Below are 14,572 nucleotides of genomic sequence, written 5' to 3'. Positions count from 1 at the left end.
GCTCTGTGCGCACACACAGTTAACATCTGGCTTGGAGAACAATGACTGTCACACACATTTACGTGCTTAGTTAGATAGGCTACTATTCAGTCTATTCAGTCACAAAAGATAAGAGGTATTTTCGAATGGGGGAAATAAAATTACATGAGTAAGACAACAGTGAATCGGTGGTTCGTTTGAATCGATTTTCAGACCGATTCATGCTACATTTGCATTGGTTTGGGCTCCCGTGGACCGGTGCATTCGTATCTTAAACATTTGAACCAGTGAATCATTACCTCCCTAGCAGATAAGCATCATTCTGGTTGTAAAACCCTGAAGACAATTTTCATGTTTTTATCATTCATGAAAGCATCTGACAGTAGGAGTGCTGATCTAGGATCAGGTCTCCCCTGACCATGTAATCTTATTCATTACGATCTATAAGGCTATACTGAGCCTAGATCAGCGCTCATACTCTGAAACACTTCATGAAAGAAAAAGCATTCTCTACCTGATTCAGAGCCCTGATAGAGTTGCACCAGTATGCCATTGGCCGAGGCCAGCAGGCAGTGAAGCTGATTGGTCCATCCCTTGGCTCTGTGCCCGCCCCCCCCTTTCTCCACCACTCTGCCCAAACAGGTCAGATGACCATAACACTCACATGCTACCTGGAGATGGAGAGATAGATGGAGAAGATAGAGGTGGAGGAGAAAAGTGAAGGAGTTGACAAACATGAGGTTATATAAATAAAGCATACAAATAGAGATTTAACATGGAAGAAAATGTGATCCTTTCCAAGAAACTAGGTGTACGTCGCATGTCACTACTTCACAGGAAAGGCATTTGAACGTTGTTTTTGCAGAAATGTTTTCTAGAACATGTTAACTTTCATGTGCCTTAATAACAAACTTGTATACTATCTGTAAATACGAATAAACATTTAAAATTACGAGCCTAGTTGGTGTAGCCACGGAAAAAATACAGGAACCTTTCCGCTGGAAATGATTGGCTGAGATAATGGTTGGGCTTGACCTGCCCAGGAGAGGATATTGGATTGATTTGCCATGTAGCATGCTTCTGTCTATAACATGAGATATTATTATTACATGAAGATATAATGAAGAACTGAAACATTTTCTGCTACTGCTCTCAACATTGAAGTTAAAACCTGTTATGGCTGCGATCCCCGTACAGGGATCAACATCAGGGGAAATTTCAGAGTGACAACTAAAAATACAACTTCGTAACATTAAACATTCTTGAAAATGCAAGTGTCTTACACCTTTCAAAAGATTAGAATCGTGGTAATCAAACTACGTTTTCCAATTTAAAATAGCTATTACAGAGAACAAATGCCATGCTTTTGTTTGAGAAGAGCAACCAACAACAGAAACATTTTCCGCCATGACAGTTTTTACACATTCACATCTGAAGGTAAATTATGACTTACATTCTTATATCTTGCGCTTATATCTCTTCCTGGGGGTCCCAGTGATCAAATGAAGTGCCGTTTTCTTTGATAAAATCAATTTTTATAGCCTAAAACCGTTTGTGCCGTGAATTCCATCTCTATCATTTTTTTACGGAGCATTCGACGTGATTTACACACCGTAAACAATCGTTTATCTAGTCATGGTTGGTTTCAGTGCATTCCTCTGGTTGTTTGCAACACAGCCAAATGTCTTTTTTTGCGGGGAGTATTGACCGAAGTGAACTGATTTGAAGACAAAGAGCAATGACAACCTTACGCACCAATAATTTCAGTGAAGCTTCATTGATTGACTATATTTCTGCCCAATGACCACTGATCTTCTTGAAATCTAGCTGGGTAGATAGCCAATGAGCTGAGGTAAACGCCAGTATGTAATGGTTTTGGGTTGGACCACAATTCCTTGTTTGTAAATCGCACGCGCAAGGAACTCCATTCTCGCCTTGAAGATCAGAGGAGTTGCTGTAAGGCTTTTTATGCGCAGCTGTATTTCGGAAAGTTGTAGTTTCAACGATTTCATTGAAGATATCATGGCGAATAAATCAGGAAATGTCAAAGTCTAAAGTGAAAGTGAAAAAGTGAGACAGATTTTTTGTTTGAGGAATCTTGGAGTGTTATGATTCAAACGAACTGAGGAGCTGTTTCTGCAAGGACAGGACGTACTTCTGGACGGGTAAGTGCTAATGCCATTTTATGAAATATAAAAAAAAAAATATATATATATATATATTTTTTTTTAAATTGCAATGAAATGTGTGGTTTGTGTGTGTTGGTTTGTTTGGGTGTGTGTGTATATATATATATATATATATATATATATATATTTTTTTTCCCCATGTCAGATGATATTCTCCATTTTTTTATTCAAATGAAATGGGGTAGAACAGCAAACACACACATGGCCACTGCGCCTGCTACTCCTCTTCATTTCCATATGAAATAGCCATTGGGTGCTGTTCAGGAGAGTACAGGCCCACAACTTTTGCCGAAGTTGAATGGAACAGCACTTCACCTTAGTGACTGTTCCCTCTGCTCTATACAATACATATCTGTTTATTTTATGTGATGATAAAAGGCTCATACAATACAAATATTTTTTTAATGTTTTCTTTCAAAAGTGATAGCGACTCCGACTGGGAACCCCCGGTGCCAAGCTGCCCGCTCTACCTCTGCCCCCAGTGGTGTTCATATGCCACAGTTCATTACTGCAGGCATGACTGTGCCTCAGGGCCAAAAGGGCACAGCATGGAGGCGTCGTTGTGTTCTGTGTCGCATGAAATGCACCACTTGTTCAGTGTGCCTCTGCTTTACATCAGAAAGAGACTGCTATGGGACATGGCACAGGCAGCAAAATATTGTGACGAGGACTTCCAAAGGGTGTACTGTTTTTTTTATATTTTTTTTCTAATATTTTTTTAAACATTTTTTTGTGTGTGTGTATGTGTGTGTTTGAATTGCTTTTTGATATGTTGTAAATAGTTATTTGCACATGCTGTATATAGTTATAGGTCATTTCACCAATTCGGCCACTTGGGTACATTTGGGCAACTTGTGTGGGACACCTGGGTGACTTCATGCTAAATGTCATGTAGCTCACCCATTTCTGAAGTTATCAGTCTGAAACTTTGCACACCTTTTTATTTTACCTTTATTTAACTAGGCAAGTCAGTTAAGAACAAATTCTTATTTTCAATGACTGCCTAGGAACAGTGGGTTAACTGCCTGTTCAGGGGCAGAACGACAGATTTGTACCTTGTCAGCTCGGGGATATGAACTAGGCTACCCTGCCGCAACCTACAGTTGCCCTCTTGTGTTATCCATCAAAATTATCTCCAGCATCATATCTGACTGTGTGGCTATTCTAGTACATGTGAAAGATGATGCTACAACAATAAAAAACAGAAAACGTATGCTCTTTCTTTCTCTTTTCTTTCACCAGATCTACTGTGTTATATTCTCCTACATACAATTAACATTTCCACAAACTTCAGAATGTTTCCATTCAAATGATACCAAGAATATGCATATCCTTGCCTCTGGGGCAAGTTAGATTAGGGTATGTCTTCAGGCGTAACAGGTTAATAGCGCTATCGACAAAGCTCAGCAGTATGATGGACTACTTTCTGGAGGATGATAGTGCCATGCCGACTCTCTTTGACTCTGAAAATTAACCAGACAATGAGGAAATCCTTGATTTCGGTGAAAACCTTTTTTATTGAACTAGATATTGTAGTCTTCTGATGACAATGGTGGGGAAGAAACGGTGTCGTTGTCACGGAAGTTGACCCAATTTTCAAATCAGTGGAATGCCCGGTGGAAGCAGAGGATTAAATTACATCTTCAAACTAAGGGCAACCTTGGCATCCATGACAGAGAGGAAGAAGCATTCATCCATGTACAGTTGAAGTCGGAAGTTAACATACACCTTAGCCAAATACATTTAAACTCTGTTGTTTTTAAACAGGCTTTTTAAGCTCTGCCCACACAGATACTTTTGTACCCGTTTCCTCCAGCATCTTCACAAGGTCCTTTGCTGTTGTTCTGGGATTGATTTGCACTTTTCGCACCAAAGTACATTCATCTCTAGGAGACAGAATGCATCTCCTTCCTGAGCGGTATGATGGCTGCGTGGTCCCATGGTGTTTATACTTGCGTACTATTGTTTGTACAGATGAACGTGGTACCTTCAGGCGTTTGGAAATTGCTCCCAAGGATGAACCAGACTTGTGGAGGTCTACAATTATTTTTCTGAGGTCTTGGCTGATTTCTTTTGATTACCCCATGATGTCAAGCAAAGAGGCACTGAGTTTGAAGGTAGGGCTTGAAATACATCCACAGGTACACCTCCAATTGACACAAATTATATCAGAAGCTTCTAAAGCCATGACATCATTTTCTGGAATTTTCCAAGCTGTTTAAAGGCACAGTCAACATAGTGCATGTAAACTTCTGACCCACTGGAATTGTGATACAGTGAGTTATAAGTGAAATAATCTGTCTGTAAACAATTGTTGGAAAAATGACTTGTGTCATGTACAAAGTAGATGTCCTAACCGACTTGCCAAAACTATAGTTTGTGAACAAGAAATTTGTGGAGTGGTTGAAAAACAAGTTTTAATGACTCCAAACTAAGTGCATGTAAACTTCCGACTTCAACTGTACATGACTAAACCAAAGACTCCACTATGCAAGTAACCATTTCACTGTACTGTTTACACCTTCTGTACCCTGTGCATGTGATGAATAAGCTTAAGACTATTTGATAGTGTGCATTTACCAGAGACAGGTAATGTGAAGAACATGACCTGCACCAAAATCAGATTATCTAGTCCTTGGCCTATATCCTAAAGTGAATTTTTGCTACTATTTTTTGCTACTACTTTCACCACATTTAGTCTTGAAACCTTTGGTTGTTTACTACACTGTGAATCCTTAAAGAGTTGGGTGGGACTAAGGCTTAAGAGGGTGTGAACAATGCTGAATGGGTGTAGACAAAGAAGAGCTCTCCAGCAGGTGTACCAAAACATTCACAGGCCATTTTCTCTAAAGTGAGGTTTGAAAATTGATCAACTTTCAAAAGCACAATTACTTTCCCATTGTTCCTCAACTGCAGTGTATGATATACCATTGTCTAGATTGGAGTCTCTACTTTTAACCAATGTAAAAAACACAATTTCCCTACATTGGACCGAATCCAGGTGGTGAGTCACAAATTAACTGAAGACAAACCTCTTGTACTTTTGTGTTGGCACTGTCCATTTTGGCTAAGAAATAGGCACCCAGTTTGTCCTGTTGAAGACAAATTGTCAGACAGAGATAAAACAACATCAATAACAACAACAGTGTCTCCCAAATATGATGTACTAAAAGAGCATCCTATTTGTAATGTAGTTTATGAGTGTGTTGTAATGCTCACCCTCAGGGAGCCACAGGCTCAGAGATATACATGCAGTACTCCCCTCAATGGCAGCTAGGTGACACTAAACATACACACACCGTTACCGAATTCTGCTCTAGTATTCCTCAATACTTACGTAGTTAACTACTACTATATACAAGCAATTTCACCAGCCCTAACTTACCTCAGACTTGAGGCCTAGCAGCGAGGTGAGGATCCCCAGGATAGAGTTGAGGCCCACCTCCCTGGCCAGCTCAGGTAGCTGGGAGGAATACTGGAGCAGGTCCTGGAGGACCCCCACCGCTAGCTGGACGGACGGGGTCCTGGGACTGGGGGGGAGAGAGGAAAAAAAGGGTTTGAATTAGCTTAAGTCAAAAAAAACAAACAATTTAAATAAGAAATGTCAAGAGATTTAACCCAGTTATTTCTGATGTCCCTATCCACATTTGATTAAGCAAATTCATAAAAATCTGTGCCTCTCTCTAGGCTATGCATTGTGCTGTACAGGTGTGCGTCTTCAAATCAAAGTTTATTTGTCACGTGCGCCGAATACAACAGGTGTAGGCTCTATCCAATAGTGCAAAGAAGGTATTAGGTAAACAATAGGTAAGTAAAGAAATAAAACAACAGTATAAAGACAGGCTATATACCGTAGCGAGGCTATAAAAGTAGCGAGGCTACATACAGACACCAGTTAGTCAGGCTGATTGAGGTAGTATGTACATGTAGATATGGTTAAAGTGACTATGCATATATCATGAACAGAGAGTAGTAGTAGCGTAAAAGAGGGGATGGCGGGACACAATGTAGATAGCCCGGTTAGCCAATGTGCGGAAGCACTGGTTGCTCAGCCCAATTGAGGTAGTATGTACATGAATGTATAGTTAAAGTGACAATGCATTTTTGATAAACAGAGAGTAGCAGCAGCGTAAAGAAGCCTTTTTGAGTAGCCTTTTTGTCCTAGACTTGGCACTCCGGTACCGCTTGCCATGCGGTAGTAGAGTAAACAATCTGACAATTTTTAGAGCCTTCCTCTGACACCGCCTGGTGTAGAGGTCTTGGATGGCAGGTGAACTCTTCACGACTGTCTTGGTGTGTTTGGAACATTCTAGTTGGTTGTTGATGTGGACACCAATGAACTTGAAGCTCTCAACCTGCTCCACTACAGCCCCGTCGATGAGAATGGGGTGCGTGCTCGGTCCTCCTTTTCCTGTAGTCCATAACCATCTCCTTAGTCTTGGTTACGTTGAGGGATAGGTTGTTATTCTGGCACCCCCCGGCCAGGTCTCTGACCTCCTCCCTATAGGCTGCCTCGTCGTTGTCGGTGATCAGGCCTACCGCTGTTGTGTCGTCTACAAACATAATGATGGTGTTGGTGTCGTGCCTGGCCATGCCGTCGAGGGTGAACAGGGAGTACAGGAGGGGACTGAGCACACACCCCTGGGGATCTCCAGTGTTGAGGATCAGCGTGGCACATGTGTTGTTACCTACCCTCACCACCTGGGGGCTGCCCATCAGGAAGTCCAGGATCGAGTGGCAGAGGGAGGTGTTTAGTCCCAGGATCCTTAGCTTAGTGATGAGCTTTGAGGGCACTATGGTGTTGAACGCTGAGCTGTAATTAATGAACAGCATTCTCACATAAGTGTTCCTTTTGTCCAGGTGGGAAAGGGCAGTGTGGAGTGCAATAGAGATTGCATCATCTGTGGATCTGTTGGGGCGTTATGCAAATTGGAGTGGGTCTAGGGTTTCTGGGATAATGGTGTTGATGTGAGCAATTACCAGCCTTTCAAAGCACTTCATGGCTACAGACGTGAGTGCTACATGTCTGTAGTCATTTAGGCAGATTGCTTTTGTGTTCTTGGGCACAGGGACTATGGTGGTCTGCTTGAAACATGTTGCTATTACAGACTCAATCAGGGACATGTTGAAAATGTCAGTGAAGACACCTGCCAGTTGGTCAGCACATGCCCGGAGCAAACGTCCTGGTAATCCGTCTGGCACCGCAGTCTTGTGTATCTTGGATTTGACTCAGTGAATGTTTTGGACAGATGTGTCTCCGGTGTGTGTGTGCGCGCTTATTGTGAAAGTCTACAAAAGCGCTTGACTTGGACTGAAATAGGTGCCGGTACAGTTATATTTAGGTGTAGGAGATCCACAATACTTTTGAGTTAATATTCTATAAGAGAAACAGGAGCTCAAGCAGTAGAACATTTCAGGTGCTCCTCCTGAGCTCCTGCCAAAGTTAAGCACGGGTCTACAGGTGTCTTCATACAGTGTCTTAGCTTCACACTGTGTCTTACCTGTATGACCTATTGTAGGGGCCGTAGCCATGAAAGACAGTGTTGTTGGAACACATCACTTGAACTGTCTTTGACCAGCACTGAGAGAAGACACAGCCCCTCGAACTTGGTTTTGCTGTTGCCGAATTTGGCGTTGCTGAGTCCCACGAGACCACCGACAGCTCCAGTACTCTGAGGGATAAGAGCGAGGAGTGACATCAACCAGACCATCAACACTGCTATACAAACTTTAGATGCAAAACGACATTAGAGTTGGCCATGTAGCAAGATATGACACAATGGTATTCAGCAAGGGAAAAACAAAGACTAGCACGAGTCGATTGCATTGAGACAGCTCGGCCGCGATTGGGAGTTCTTAACTGACTTACTTAGTTAAATAAAGGTTAAAAAAAAATAGAAAGCAGACGGGATGCCATGCGTGGCCAATTCCAAGAATAGCAAGCCAGTTTTACCTGTGTCGAGAACACGCCGTGCTCCCGGTAATTCGCTAAAAGTGCTGGGAAATATTCGGTCCGCTAATCTTTCAGAACAGACACCAGACCCTCGGTTAGCCGCATATTGGAGGGGACATGCATCCAATCCGCTGTTACAGCCATCTTCCCACTCCGCCACACTAAAACGTCTAAATTATGCGACGGATGTAGTTATTCAACGAAGATGTTGACGTCATTTTTATGCGCCTTTACTCGGAAAGCTTTTTGTTTTGTTGATGTTCGCTTTCTGTGGTGTTTTTGGCATTATGCAGGAGTTTGGCTACATTTAGGATTAATGCATTTAAGTAATAACCTATTTTCTACGATAGTGTTCCGTACGTAGCCGATTCTGGTAAGTCTATTTTTATTACTCCCAGTGTGTGAAATTGATCCTGATGGCGAATGACCGACTGCGAGCTTTGGAAGAGGTTGAGAATCAAATTGCAACCATTCTGCAGTGCGCCGGTTCGTCTACCTTTGCATGCAACAACAACAGTTCAAATACATTGTAATAACAAACGCACACCTAGCTAGTTAGATATACAATGCATTCATTAAAGTATTCAGACCCCTTGACTTTTTCCACATTTTGTTACGTTACAACCTTATTCTAAAATTGATACTAACATTTTAGACATTTTAGCAAATATATTAAACATAAAAAAACTGAAATACCACATTTACATAAGTATTCAGACCCTTTACCCAGTACTCTGTTGAAGCACCTTTGGAAACTATTAGAGCCTTGAGTCTTCTTGGGTATGACACTACAAGCTTGACTCAACTGTATTTGGGCAGTTTCTCCCATTATTCTCTGCAGATCCTCTCAAGCTCTGTCAGGTTGGAGGGGGAGTGTCGCTGCTCAGCTATTTTCAGGTCTCTCCAGAAACGTTCGATCGGGTTCAAGTCCGGGCTCTGGCTGGGCCACTCAAGGACATTCAGAGACTCGTCCCGAATCCACTCCTGCGTTGTCTTGGCTGTTTGCTGAGGGTCATTGTCCTGTTGAAAGGTGAATCTTCACCCCAGTCTGAGGTCCTGAGTGCTCTGGGGCAGGTTTTCATCAAGGATCTCTCTGTACTGTGCTCTGCTCATCTTTTCCTCGATCCTGACTACTCCCAGTCATTGCCACAGCATGATGCTGCCTCCACCATGCTTCACCGTAGGGATGGTGCCAGGTTTCCTCCAGGCGTGACGCTTGGCATTCAGGCCAAAGAGTTCAATCTTGGTTTCAATCCTTGCAGAGAATATTGTTTCTCATGGTCTGAGAGTCCTTTAGGTGCCTTTTGGCAAACTCCAAGCGAGCTGTCATGTGCCTTTTACTGAGGAGTGGCTTCTTTCTGGCCACTCTACCATAAAGGCCTGATTGGTGGAGTGCTGCAGAGATGGTGTCCTTCTGGAACTATGTCAGAGTGACCATTGGGTTCTTGGTCACCTCCCTTACCAAGACCTTTCATTCCCCAGATTGCTCAGTTTGGCTTGGCGGCCAGCTCTAGGAAGTCTTGGTGGTTCCAAACTTCTTCCATTTAAAAATTATGGAGGCCACTGTGTTCTTGGGGACTTTCAATGCTGCATAATATTTTGGGGACCCTTACCCAGATCTGTGTCGACACAATTCTGTCTCGGAGCTCTACGGACAATTCCTTCAACCTCATGGCTCGGTTTTTGCTTTGACATGCACTGTCAACTGTGCCTTTCCAAATCATGTCCAACAATTTATTTTACCACAGGTGTACTCCAAGTTGTAAAAACATCAAGGATGATCAATGGAAACAGCATGCACCTGAGCTCAATTTCGAGTCTCATAACAAAGGGTCTGAATGCTTATGTACATAAGGTATTTGTTTATTTTTAATACATTTGCAAAAATGTCTAAACTTGTTTTTGCCTTTGTCATTATGGGGGTATTGTGTGTAGATAGATGAGAAATGTATTTAATCCATTTTAGAATAAGGCTGAACATTACAAAATGTGGACATGGGAAAGGTGTCTGAATACTTTTCGAATGCACCGTACATTAGCTCTGATCCAGGGCGTTAGTGCGGCTTGCTAGCGCTGGGCCTTCACCCTGGACCAGAGCTAACAGTAGTACCTGTGTCATTACATAGCTAGCTAACTGTACCTAGCCACACATTTATAGTACTAGAAAAGAGCTCTTAGAAGGAATGGGCATTCGTTGTCACTCTATTTTCTCAATGTCTGTAGTTGTTTAAGACAAGCCATGACAGTTTCTGTAAGTTAATACATCAACTGTAGGCCTAATTCTGTTTTCTGTGTTTATCTTCTCTAGGCAACGTTGTGTTGGAGCTGTCTAAAGACAAGCACAATGCCAGTTTCCTGGACAGACAGCTCAGCCAGTTTACTGGATCCGTCAACAGAGTGGAGACTGAGCTCAGCTCACAAATCAGATACCTCACACAGGTAACGCACGCAGACACAGTTGTACGTTTACTGGGGCCGTCAGAGTGGAGACTGAGCTCAGCTCACACAGGTAAGAGGGGACACACAGAGATGCCCAGTCAATTCACTAGCTCTGTCAGAGTAGACCGAGTTCAGGTCCCAGATCAGTACCTCACATAGGTAGGAGAAAGAAGACACACACACATGCCCTCACACACAGTGTGCCATGCCGTGAATTCAAACGTATACAGTACCAGTCAAACGTTGACACACCTACTCATTCCAGGGTTTTACTTTATTTTACTATTTTACACATTGTAGAATAATGGTGAAGACATCAAAACTATGAAATAACACATGGAATCATGTAGTAACCAAAAAAGTGTTAGACAAATCAAAATATATTTTATATTCTTCAAAGTAGCTTCAAAGTTTGCCTTGATGACAGCTTTGCATATTCTTGGTATTCTCTCAACCAGCTTCATTAGGTAGTCACCTGGAATTCATTTCAGGTAACAGGTGTGCCTTGTTAAAAGTTCATTTGTGGAATTTCTTTCCTTCTTAATAATGCGTTTGAGACAATCAGTTGTGTTGTAACAAGGTAGTGGGGGTATACAGAAGATGGCCCTATTTGGTAAAAGACCAAGTCCATATTATGGCAAGAACAGCTCAAATAAGCAAAGAGAAACGACTGTCCATCGTTACTTTAAGACGTGAAGGTCAGTCAATACAGAACATTTCAAGAACTTTGAAAGTTCCTTCAAGTGCAGTCGCCAAAATCATCAAGCGCTATGACAAAACTGGCTCTCATGAGGACCGCCACAGGAAAGGAAGACCCAGAGTTACCTCTGCTGCAGAGGATAAGTTCATTAGAGTTAACTACACGTCAGATTGCCACCCAAATAAATGCTTCACAGAGTTCAAGTAAAAGACACAACAGTTCAGAGGAGACTGCGTGAAAATCAGGCCTTTGTGGTCGAATTGCTGCAAAGAAACCACTACTAAAGGACACCAATGAGAAGAAGAAACTTGCTTTGGCCAAGAAGCACGAGCAATGGACATTCCACCGGTGGAAATCTGATGTCTGTCTGAAATCTATTATTCTACAATGTAGAAAATGGTCAAAATAAAGAAAAACCCTTGAATGAGTAGGTGTCCAAACTTTTGACTGGTACTGTACATGTAACTTGGTAGTGTTGATATACGTAGCTCTCATGTAGTTGACCTTTTCTTTCTACATCAAAGTTATGCTTGTTTCACATTCACCTAGTAGTGTAGCCTTGTGCCAGCACTAACATTTCTCCCTTTCACCACACTGCCTTCTCTCTCCGTCCCCTGCAGGTTGCCACAGGCCAGCCCCACGGCTCCACATACTCGGCCAGGAAAGACTGTCAAATGGCCTTGAACCGAGCAGAATACACCAGGGTCAAACTGGGAGAGCTGGGACGCACCTGCGAAGTCATGCTGGATCCACAACCCTGAGAGAACACACACGGTCGGTCGGCACTCGGGCAGAGCGCAGTAGGGGGATGTTTCCTTCGCTCGCTGTCACCATGGTGTTTTAGGACCACCTGCCGAAGAGAGGTGGGGACTGAAATACTTCATTTTTGTTTTGTTTTTGTATGATATCAGTCATGTATCTGGCAATGTTCTGTAATAAAGTTAGTGTTTCATTCCATTATCCTGCTTGTGTCATGCATACACAGAATGTTCACGCACTTACAAATAGACCATTTTGTATGTTAAGTTTTTTATTTGACATTTTCTAAAATGCAGTACAAAATAAAGAAGCGACATATATTCTCCAATGTAATTTTTTTAATAATCTTACATTTTTTTCATTGTCATTTTGTTCCATTTTATTGAGTAAAATAACATTGCTTATACAGCATCTTGGTTTCCTTGATAACAATATACTTTGTCTTAATTTAATTAATTCACAGATAAAGTATCAGGTAGCATTTAAGTATAGTTCTCTATGAATCTACATTTTTGTGGTAGCTTAAATTGTCCTTAAAATAAAATGTCTGACTCAATACACAAGCCTACAAATTGACATGATTGCGTGCGTTTCCATGGATAGATACCTCAACTAAGATTGAAGGGAACAAAAATAAAATATTTGTTTTTAAAAAGGGGAAGTTAAGTATTTTACTGAATATTTTAGATGGTTCCTCACCCTGAAAGTAGTTTATGGGCCAGGAAAAACTGTAATCCATGGTTGTAAAATACTGAACTTCGACTTTAAGTTTTTCTACACTTCACTGGTTTATAGACATGAGGACAATCGCCATTCAGATTTGCAAAAAAAAAAAAAAAAAGCTGGTAGCACTTCTACCTGAAGCGGTTTCTTATGAAGTCTTATGCCTTATTAAACATTCATAGCACATGTAAATATAATATAGTAACAAAACAAGAGGCCCCTAGCCTTAGCTGTGATATATTATCAATATAACGGCCTTACTGCTTAATTACACAGTTTAATAAACCTCTATGGCCTCTACGGTGCTGTGAATGTTCATAAGGCCTTATAACGCTTCGTAAGATGCCACTTAAAGTACAGAGTTACCAAAAAGCTCATTGTAACGTTTACATGGTCCCTAAGAGTTTCTGGAGGTTCTAAAAGTTCTAATCACAAATATCACAACATTTTCCATATTGTTGCAGTGCATTGTTAGAATACCATGCCATGCGTTGATCCATTCATTACATGAACAGAGTATGAGCTTCGTAACCTTCTTATGAACCTTTATAACCTTCATGTGAAACTTCAAAACCAATGTGTTGTGACTGACAATCACACCCCTGGAAATATATTTACACAAAAGCAAAACATTAACTTGAATGCAGATTTCCTTTCTAGTAATTATATTTCTATAATTGTTACAACCTCAACCATCTGGGTTCGTTCAAATGTGTAAAAACCAACCAATGTACAAAATGTTTTGTTTAACGTGACCAATAACTTGTTAACCATGGACAGTTGTTGAATTAGGCAGCACGTTATGAAAAAAACACATTCTTGTCATTGAACCAAAATGGCTACAGTTACAATCTAATCCATTTAAACACACCTCTACCCGGATATTAAAATACATCTTATAAGAAGAGGTGGTCATTGTTGTTACATTGCATTTGCTGGCTTAGTAATTTGTAACTCTTGGTTTGCTGTCGTTGAAGCTTATCCTTCTGAAACTGTACACAAGGTGGATACTTTATCTTTTATACGTTATATAAATCTATAACCTGATCAAACACAGTGATTTCCAATCTGATAAGTGAGCCAAGTTGCAATCAATCAATCCTCCTCATCTACCTTTGTTCTGCACCTACACACCATGATAGACACACGTAATTGACTGCAATGTACTTCTCTGTACTATCCTATCGGGTGTCTACAATCTAGATACTACAGCAGTAGCCTATGGCTGAATCTCAAATCACCCCCTCGCCCCTCCATTTGCGCGTTCACGCTTTCCTCCACCATTTGCACAAGTGTCCCAAAGCTGAGGGAGTGAAAATGATCCAAGGTTGTAAAGGGATATTTAGACTCTCAGATAACAAGGCTGCAGGCTTCAGAGTGAAGTGCAATCCCAACATGCACTACGATATGTTTGGACTTTGCGCAATTTCATACAAAATAAATATGTTTGGACTTTGCGCAATTTCATACAAAATAATGTAGAGGTGTGCCTAATTATGTCACATGCATTTGTTGTTTTTTTGTCTGATTTCAAGACTTGACACATGTAAAAGATTAAATACCTCCCAAATTAAACTGTTACTGAGGTTTATATCTTGTAAAACGGCAGAGGGGATTTGTTCACTTTAATTTCATGCTTGTTTTATTCATTTCAGTGTGTCCCAACGTTGATGGGGTTATTGCTTATTCCATCGTCACCTTGCTTATTCCATCGTCACCCTCGGAGTTTCGTCAGCAACACGCGACAACGGAGGGCCCTCAGAGCGAGTTGAGAGGGGCGAGGGGTGGTTTGGGATTCACTGTATCTCTCCATATCCTGTTCCAGAGGGG

At 41.4% G+C, this 14,572-nt stretch overlaps 2 protein-coding genes across 6 annotated transcripts; one reads left to right on the top strand and one right to left on the bottom strand.

The window, feature by feature from the left end:
* Positions 1–572: 572 nt before the first annotated feature.
* Positions 573–8,292, bottom strand: LOC112214520 (proline-, glutamic acid- and leucine-rich protein 1-like). Of its 3 annotated transcripts, XM_024373327.2 has the most exons (6): positions 8,122–8,292; positions 7,670–7,840; positions 5,554–5,698; positions 5,388–5,451; positions 5,201–5,260; positions 573–650 (listed from the first exon to the last, which is right to left on the bottom strand). In XM_024373327.2, exons 2-6 carry the CDS (start codon positions 7,723–7,725, stop codon positions 640–642), a joined length of 336 nt encoding a protein of 111 aa, XP_024229095.2. In that variant the 5' UTR covers positions 7,726–7,840; positions 8,122–8,292; the 3' UTR covers positions 573–639. The 3 variants fall into 3 exon arrangements, with proteins under 3 accessions (XP_024229095.2, XP_042154147.1, XP_042154146.1); XM_042298212.1 differs by lacking the exon at positions 573–650 and having other exon boundaries at positions 4,585–5,260; XM_042298213.1 differs by lacking the exons at positions 573–650; positions 5,388–5,451 and having other exon boundaries at positions 4,581–5,260.
* A 26-nt stretch (positions 8,293–8,318) lies between these two features.
* On the top strand, positions 8,319–12,220 carry LOC112214521 (mediator of RNA polymerase II transcription subunit 11). 3 transcript variants are annotated; one of them, XM_042298211.1, is made up of 3 exons: positions 8,319–8,607; positions 10,430–10,630; positions 11,881–12,220. In XM_042298211.1, the coding sequence occupies exons 1-3, from the start codon at positions 8,538–8,540 to the stop codon at positions 12,102–12,104; spliced, it is 495 nt and encodes a 164-aa protein (XP_042154145.1). In that variant the 5' UTR covers positions 8,319–8,537; the 3' UTR covers positions 12,105–12,220. The 3 variants fall into 3 exon arrangements, 2 of the variants coding, with proteins under 2 accessions (XP_042154145.1, XP_024229096.1); XM_024373328.2 differs by having other exon boundaries at positions 8,329–8,607; positions 10,430–10,560; XR_006078927.1 differs by having other exon boundaries at positions 8,331–8,494; positions 10,430–10,560; positions 11,881–12,111.
* The last annotated feature ends 2,352 nt before the right edge of the window (positions 12,221–14,572 follow it).

This window comes from Oncorhynchus tshawytscha, linkage group LG15 (genome assembly GCF_018296145.1).
Source record: "Oncorhynchus tshawytscha isolate Ot180627B linkage group LG15, Otsh_v2.0, whole genome shotgun sequence".
NCBI classification, from domain to species: Eukaryota; Metazoa; Chordata; class Actinopteri; order Salmoniformes; family Salmonidae; genus Oncorhynchus; species Oncorhynchus tshawytscha.
Note: the sequence above shows the minus strand (reverse complement) of the source record. Positions and strands in the feature narration are given on the sequence as shown.

What these genes read in the sequence shown, in the direction of transcription:
- LOC112214520 (XM_042298212.1), bottom strand. Translation starts at nt 7,725, where the DNA reads ATGTGTTCCAACAACACTGTCTTTCATGGCTACGGCCCCTACAATAGG. An exon ending in TGCTAGGCCTCAAGTCTGAG is followed by an intron (nt 5,452 to 5,553) that starts GTAAGTTAGGGC and finishes GTGTATGTTTAG; the next exon opens with TGTCACCTAGCTGCCATTGA. An exon ending in GAGCCTGTGGCTCCCTGAGG is followed by an intron (nt 5,261 to 5,387) that starts GTGAGCATTACA and finishes TGTCTTCAACAG; the next exon opens with GACAAACTGGGTGCCTATTT.
- LOC112214521 (XM_042298211.1), top strand. Translation starts at nt 8,538, where the DNA reads ATGGCGAATGACCGACTGCGAGCTTTGGAAGAGGTTGAGAATCAAATT. An exon ending in AACCATTCTGCAGTGCGCCG is followed by an intron (nt 8,608 to 10,429) that starts GTTCGTCTACCT and finishes TATCTTCTCTAG; the next exon opens with GCAACGTTGTGTTGGAGCTG. An exon ending in ACTGAGCTCAGCTCACACAG is followed by an intron (nt 10,631 to 11,880) that starts GTAAGAGGGGAC and finishes CGTCCCCTGCAG; the next exon opens with GTTGCCACAGGCCAGCCCCA.